Below are 8,550 nucleotides of genomic sequence, written 5' to 3' on the forward strand. Positions count from 1 at the left end.
GACCAGTTTGCTCTGTCTTTTAGCAGCAACTTTGCTACATTTGCTTAAGGTCAAAAACAGTACACAAATATTAATACTACATTTAGTTTTCTGTAATCATCTGTAAGCCAGTGAAAAGATAACGTGTGCAAAATATAAAATCATTCAATTCCAAGATTCAGTCAAAAACAAAGCTTGCTGGAAGTCTCTGGTCTTTGATTAGCCGTTAGCTGAAACGTCTGAGACAGTACTGTATAAGCATCGCCGGTACGGTTTATTAGCGTCCTTCAGTTTTAAATGCTTCAAAAGGAAAAAATATGAGTCCAAATCGTTGGAGTTATGAGTCGTTATCTGCGGAAACACGTACAGATAAACCACTGGCTAACTAAACAAAATTTAAACCCTTTTTTCACTCTTAACTGAAGCATTTAGTTGATTAGAATTTATTATTCTACTATTCTACACTTAGTGAAATATAAGCACCGCTTCTGGGAAGGCTGACGTGCATGAGAACATCATAAGAACATCAGGAACTACAAAACATCTGCTCACCACCAGATGGCACATTACACCCAGCATAGAATATATACAGTACCAAGTGTTGTTTTTTTTGTTTTGTTTTTTTCACACCGGACATGTGCAGTGTTGTGCAGTCCCCCGTGTCTGCTGTTCTAATCATCTCCAGTCTTCTCTAAAGGCTTTCCACTAGATGTTGAAGTGCGTCTGTGGGGATTCGTGTTCATTCAGATATTCAGGGAGATCAGATTCTGATGTTTGGGATGTTGAGGAGACTCCGGTTCATTGCAGTGGTGTTCAGTGGGGTTGAGTCAGAATCAGGGCTCAGTGCAGGACACACGAGTCCTTCAGCTCCGACCTGAACCTCCACACTGTGTCTACATGGAGCTGCTTTGCAATCCACAGAATAAAAAAATATTCCAAACAACTGTGTGCTTCGAAATTTGTTTTGTTAAAGAACCACCTCCAAGTGTAACAGTCAGGGGTGCATATACTTTTGGCCGTATAGCGTAGAATCTGGTAGTTATTGTTGAATAAAGTTTATATACAATTTTTATCATTCAGGATTCTTTGTATTTCAGAAACATTCATTCATTCATTCATTTTCTACCGCTTATCCGAACTACCTCGGGTCACGGGGAGCCTGTGCCTATCTCAGGCGTCATCGGGCATCAAGGCAGGATACACCCTGGACAGAGTGCCAACCCATCACAGGGCACACACACACACTCTCATTCACTAACACAATCACACACTAGGGACAATTTTCCAGAGATGCCAATCAACCTACCATGCATGTTTTTGGACCAGGGGAGGAAACCGAAGTACCCGGAGGAAACCCCCGAGGCACGGGGAGAACATGCAAACTCCACACACACAAGGCGGAGGCGGGAATCGAACCCCAACCCTGGAGGTGTGAGGCGAACGTGCTAACCACTAAACCACCGTGCCCCCACTTTCAGAAACACATTCACATAAAAATATAACAGACAAAAACAGCGGCATTTACAACCATAGGTTTTATTCGAACAGCAATGAAAAATCTTTGGAAAAAAATTTACAATTTCCTTACACTTGATCATTATTGTGACCCGTAATCAAAATAAACTCAACTTCAACCGATGAAATAATAATTCAGAGAACGCGCTAGATACACAGAGATACACAGTTCCTGTGTTTTAATTCAACAGCAACATCACAACTCAAGATCAAAGTCATCCACAACATCAGATGTGCTTTAAAACAAGCAGAGTCTCAAGTTCCTGTCACTAAACATCGCATTCGTCACACCTTCTCGATCACACTCAACACCGTGCTAGATTAAATAAAACGAAAAAGATAAAGACGCGTCTTTTTAAATCCGCTGTGAGATATAAATCGCAGCTTTACAGCCGACTTGGATCAGAGTCTTCAGAACCAGATATCCAGGAACCTGGAGGAAAAAAAACACACAACAAAACAGAATGGAATTATTCTCATTATTATTTTTACAAAGAAGGAATTTCTCGACGTCAGACGTCAACCTCGAGTTAAAATCGTCTCTCACCTTCATCCCCAGAGCTTCTCAATACCAGTCTGAAGGAAGGATTTGAAATAAACATGAAATAATCTATAGCACTGTTAACCTGAGCAGTCGAGCCAACAGAAACCTTTCTTATTTCCACCTCCGAGGGTCTTAATTCATCCACATTAGCTTCCTCTATTACAGGGGTCACCAACCTTTTTAAGACTGAGGGCTACTTCAAGGGAACTGAGTAGTACGAAGGGCTACCTGTTTCATACAAACTTCCTCAATAGCAAAACTGCACAGATCACTTTTTAATAATAATAATAATAGGGTGAAGAGACTGCTCACATGTCAATGTTAATTATTCCCCACAATTATTAACAATGATTTATACAACAATGACGGTAGGAATATTTAAACATGCAACATTTATTTATTTATCTGTTCCAACATTTGAAAGTCAGGAAGTAATGTCAAGGAAATCATTAATCAAGTCACAAGTTATCTAGTCTTTTTTGAACAATTTTTCACATTTCTGTGCACCATTTTTAGTTTAATGTTATGGTGTTTTCAATGAACACATGCTATCTCTTCTTTGTCTGTAAATGTCTGTTAGTGGGAAGCCTGGCACTGCATTCTGCTCACCAGTGTACTGTAATCTGGTGAATAATTTGACACTGCAAGTCTGAGTGAGTCTTGTAAATGTGCATCAGTAAGGCGTGTTCTGTGTTAGTTCTTGATAAAGTTCATGTTAGAAAAGGCTGATTCACAGAGATAGGTTGAACCAAAAAGTCAAACTTTCATAGCTGCTGTGCACCACTACTGTACACCACTGTACGTTTCTGTGTCCACAAGGCACCAAAAGTTTGATGCAGACTGATGGGCTTTGAGGTGGAGGTCATTTTGCAACGTTAGGATATTTACCTCTCCAGCATCCAATTTGAACAGATCACTTAGTTGCTCAGCAGTGCATGTCATGTCTACTTGCATGAAAGGATTTTTAACGTCTTTTTCTGTCCTTAATGTGCTGCCGGGTGGGTAGTTAGCATTAAAACTTTCGTGACACGTACTGAAGTGTCTCGCCACATTGTGCCGCTTTGCCGTCGCAACAGTCGTCCCGCAAATGAGACACACACACTTTTCTTTGACTGGCGTAAAAAAGAACTCTTCCTCCCAAACACCATGAAAATGGTATGTTTTCTGTCGCTTTTCTGCCATGTTTTTGGGGGTAAATCACAACTGACTCCTCATTGTTGCTGCACCACTTCCTTGTGTCAGGAGTCGGATGTGACGTACGCGCAATATTGACATTTGACTTCAGAAAAGGCCAGAGTTTGTTATAAACATAAAACATTTTTGTTTACATTTTTTTTAAATTAAATAAAATGAAATTAAATATAGTCATTTTAAAATCTACATTAATGCAAGCATTTTTTATTCACAAACTACAGCAAGAAAATTTTTTTAGAAGGAACTATATTTTGACCAGTACTATTTTTAGAACATGCCTCGCGGGCACCTTAAGTGCTCCTTGCGGGCAACCAGGTGCCCGCGGGCACTGCGTTGGTGACCCCTGCTCTATTAGCTTTTTCTCATTTGTGAACAAGGTCACAACTTCAGACACATTAAGGCTGCTTTATAAACTATTTATCATAATTTCTTTGTGTATTATTTACAATCACACTAAAAAACTTTCAAGACATTTAACAAAATAATATTCTGACTTTTACTGTTTAAGATTAGTTAGGTATTTAGGCACGTTTTTGTACTGAGCTAAAAAAAAAAAGAAAAAAGAAAAAGCGTTAATACTCAGCAGTCTGAATGCTTGTGTTTTATATTCGATATTCCTGGATTGGATTTTGTGGTGAATCGCACTGGTGAAAAAGGACTAAACGTGAACATGCCGCATTTCCTTAATAAATAATTAATAAATGAATAAATAGTTCTATTGTTGTTAAGCCAATCTAAAAAATGTACTTTTTTTTAGCAATAATGTAAGAGAAAACTCTGTAAAGGAATGAATGAATGAATGAATGAATAAATAAATAACACAGGGATTGAGAAGAGAAAGCAACGACTTTTTTTGATGTAGCATGACTCACCGACTCGGCGTCATGTTCCAGCCCAGTGTCGTGATGCTCCAGTTCATCATCACGAAACTCTTTAATGAGCTGATGGAGTCACACACACACATACACACACACACACACACACACACAGACAAAAGTTTAACATTTAAACACACAGGAAATAAATGATAAATTTTCATGACAAATCTGTCCCTAACGAGTGCATGTCAGAGGTGAGTGTGGTAATGCTAAAAACTCCCTGAGGTGCCATATGGAAGAAACCTTAAGAGGAACCAGACTCACAAGGAGCCCACCCTCATCTGGGTGACACCTGATAAGGTCTTGTCTCACACCTGTAATAACTCCTCGTATCTCTCAGGATCCTTCTCCATTAGTGTGCGGATTTGGTTGTTGTAGTGTTCAGAGATGCTCTCCTCCACCGCCACAGTGCAGGCCATGGCTCCCTCTTTCCCCAGAAGTGCAGTAGAGGCTCCTTTACACACACACACACACACACATAAACACACAAACACTGTTTCAATGCCCAACTTCAGTATAACTTCATTAAACTGTATAGATTCATAATCATTAAAGAGGCAAAAACAAACCTACCAAGTAAAAATCCTGCAACGTTCCACAGAGGCAGCATGAGTGTCGGTCGCACTCGGTTCTCCCCCAAGATCTCATTAAACTTCTGCAAATGCATCTTTTCTTGGTCCCACATGTGCTGCCAATGACAGAGTTTGGTCTCAGTGAACGTTAAAAACATTCTGAATGCTGTTTCGGAGTCTCTTGCGTTCGATGCACGGTGGAACGTTCAAGAAAGCTGCTCCAAATTCTGCTGTGCACGAACCCATAAATTATTTAGTACCTGGATAAGGGGGCCTGTCTGAGTTCTTCCCAAAACAGCCATCTGTCCGGCGTAGATGCGATTGGCCCCGTATTCTCCAGCATGGTCCACGCGTAGCATGCTGTCCAGTAGGGCTTTCTCCTCTTTGTCCCGAGGAGGAGGAAGAGTACTGTACTTTCTGCATAACAGGGAGCTGTTTACTGGAATAAAGGATGGAGACTGGTGCCATGTTCCTGCAGAGGTCAAGTCCATCATATGACAAACACGTAAAGGACAGAAACTATATGGAATAGTGTTATGATGTTTGTTATGATTGTGTGCATATATTGTTATGATGTTTAAGTGTTATGATGTTTGTTATGATTGTATACATATATTGTTATGATGTTTAATAGTGTTATGTTTGTTATGATTGTATACATATATTGTTATGATGTTTAATAGTGTTATGTTTGTTATGATTGTATACATATATTGTTATGATGTTTAAGTGTTATGATGTTTGTTATGATTGTATACATATATTGTTATGATGTTTAATAGTGTTATGTTTGTTATGATTGTATACATATATTGTTATGATGTTTAATAGTGTTATGTTTGTTATGATTGTATACATATATTGTTATGATGTTTAATAGTGTTATGATGTTTGTTATGATTGTATACATATATTGTTATGATGTTTAATAGTGTTATGATGTTTAGTCTGGGTTGATGATTAAATAAAAAGATAATAAAAAAGGTTATTTATGTTTATTAGCCTGACATAGTATTAATTACTCATTAATGTGTACAGTTTAAGTACAAACACACTGACAGTTACCTCGGTTAATGACAGCAGGAATATTTCCTCCGTTTAACGGATAAACAACACGCCCCAATACGTAATTTGTAGCTCTCTGCATAACTACTAGACGGTGACAATAAATACTAAAAGAAAATAAAACCTAAGCTCCGTTATGCAAAGGTTGCGTTGGAAGTATTTGTCGCTTTTTAGATGACGCAATCACTGCGCGTCATCACAAAAAGAGGCGCTTTCTTGTTATTCCGCCCGTTCTCTGGCTAATCAGTGTTTCACAATTTATATGCCTTTATTACCATTTACGAAACTTCACCATCACCTGGATTCACTTTGTTTAACATGAGAATGTTTTGTTATTTATTATGCGGTCTATTTTTTGTGTTTTATTTCCAAGAGTAAACATAGATTCTGTTTCGATAGGTGGCAGCATTGAGCTACAGGTTTGAGACAGACATACTGAGATAGATAGATAGATAGATAGATAGATAGATAGATAGATAGATAGATAGATAGATAGATAGATAGATAGATAGATAGGAGTTAGATAGATAGACAGAGAGATAGACAGACAGACAGACAGACAGACAGACAGAGAGATAGATAGATAGATAGATAGATAGATAGATAGATAGATAGATAGATAGATAGATAGATAGATAGACAGACAGACAGACATACAGATAGATAGATAGATAGATAGATAGATAGATAGATAGATATAGACAGACAGACAGACAGACAGACAGACAGACAGACAGATAGATAGATAGACAGACAGACAGACAGACAGACAGACAGACAGACAGACAGATAGATAGATAGATAGATAGATAGATAGATAGATAGATAGATAGATAGATAGATATAGACAGACAGACAGACAGACAGACAGACAGAGAGATAGATAGATAGATAGATAGATAGATAGATAGACAGACAGACAGACAGACAGACAGACAGACAGATAGATAGATAGATAGATAGATAGATAGATAGATAGATATAGACAGACAGACAGACAGATAGATAGATAGATAGATAGATAGATAGATAGATAGATAGATAGATATAGACAGACAGACAGACAGATAGATAGATAGATAGATAGATAGATAGATAGATAGATAGATAGATAGATAGATAGATAGATATAGACAGACAGACAGACAGACAGACAGACAGACAGATAGATAGATAGATAGATAGATAGATAGATAGATAGATAGATAGATAGATATAGACAGACAGACAGACAGACAGACAGACAGACAGATAGATAGATAGATAGATAGATAGATAGATAGATAGATAGATAGATAGATAGATAGATAGACAAAGGGGTCTACATCCATACATACACTGTTTTCATATTTAGATAAAGACAGATGTATCCTCCTTGACCAACTTTCTGAATAATCTGAAATATTCCTGCCAGCATTTAGGTCAGAAATTGAGGCTAAACAGAGAGAATAGAGTCCCTTCAGTCCCTAATCGCTGTCACGTGTGTCCGAGCAAAGACCATTTCTGCACACATCATGCTGGCAGTGTAATATGTACACTAACAGGACAATAAGCCTGAGGAACAGGGCAAAGAATAATAAAAAGAAAAGAAAAGAATTTTATTTTAAAGTAATGTGGCATTTATTCCTCAGCTCTGTCTACCCTACTGGACCATAAGATCAAGGTTGACTAGATGTTACTTGGTCGAAGGATCATTTTGAGCACAACGGTCACACTAAAGCGGTAGTGTAACGTCACTACGAGTATCATGGATATTAAACACTGTGTACATTTACACACTTCATCACACACTCCTACGTTGTTAGTTCACACTGTAGGTGTGCAGGTATTTTTCCATGGACAGGGTTGGTTATTTGTGCTCGAGCTGTGGAACTGCATCACTGTGTGAAGACAGTGTTCTGTTGGTTGATGGCCTTTTTTGGTTGGTAAAAATATTTGAAAAGCATGTTATTTTATTAAAAAATTGAGTTTAATACAGAACTGAGGTGTGTGTGAGTATTTGTGTGTGTGAGTATTTGTGTAACCAGTATCCTTTGTTTCCTGCTCTTCTTGCTCATTGTGAGACAGAAAGTGTGGACTTGGCATTCGGAAGTGAAGCGTAACTGTTCTCTGTTTTTAGCGTAACCAGTGAGTGTTAGCGGCCGTGTTTAATTGTTACGTTGTTCTCCATAAAACATCTATGAGAATTCTGCGACGTCGCCTGCGCTTCCCGTCAGCCTCTACAGCTGAGTGGTGAATTTGTGGTTGAAACAAGAATGTATGACATTTAACAAATCATTCTGTCAGTGTCATAATGTAAGGGTAGACAATATTCCTGCTGGGTCTGATTAATACTATTTTAAATTCTGATCTGAGGCTACAGCGGGCACCGGTTCAGCCAAGATTGGAAAGCATCTCCTGGTCCTTCTCCGTTCTTTTGTTTAGCTTTGGAAAGTCTGTGCCCACTGTAGTCTCAGATGTAGCCTTAGTTCTCACCTGACAGCAGTGAAACCTGATGTCCATGGTTCAGGTCTGATGTGGATTATGATGCCCCTGGTCCGGGTCTGATGTGGATTATGATGCCCCTGGTTCAGGTCTGATGTGGATTATGATGCCCCTGGTTCAGGTCTCATGTGGATGTGATGCCCCTGGTTCAAGTCTGATGTGGATGTGATGTCTCTGGTTCAAGTCTGATGTGGACTATGATGCCCCTGGTTCAAGTCTGATGTGGACTATGATGCCCCTGGTTCAAGTCTGATGTGGACTATGATGCCCCTGGTTCAAGTCTGATGTGGACTATGATGCCCCTGGTTCAGGTCTGATG

The 8,550-nt window shown here is 38.8% G+C and overlaps 1 protein-coding gene across 1 annotated transcript; it reads right to left on the reverse strand.

Annotated features, from left to right (window-relative positions):
* Window positions 1–1,499: 1,499 nt before the first annotated feature.
* coq7 (coenzyme Q7 homolog, ubiquinone (yeast)) lies at window positions 1,500–5,922 on the reverse strand. The gene is made up of 6 exons (XM_060867212.1): window positions 5,748–5,922; window positions 4,943–5,154; window positions 4,684–4,798; window positions 4,425–4,564; window positions 4,105–4,173; window positions 1,500–1,927 (listed from the first exon to the last, which is right to left on the reverse strand). Exons 1-6 carry the CDS (start codon window positions 5,827–5,829, stop codon window positions 1,850–1,852), a joined length of 696 nt encoding a protein of 231 aa, XP_060723195.1. The 5' UTR covers window positions 5,830–5,922; the 3' UTR covers window positions 1,500–1,849.
* Between the last annotated feature and the right edge of the window lie 2,628 nt (window positions 5,923–8,550).

Source organism: Tachysurus vachellii, chromosome 4, assembly GCF_030014155.1.
Source record: "Tachysurus vachellii isolate PV-2020 chromosome 4, HZAU_Pvac_v1, whole genome shotgun sequence".
Classification (NCBI taxonomy): Eukaryota; Metazoa; Chordata; class Actinopteri; order Siluriformes; family Bagridae; genus Tachysurus; species Tachysurus vachellii.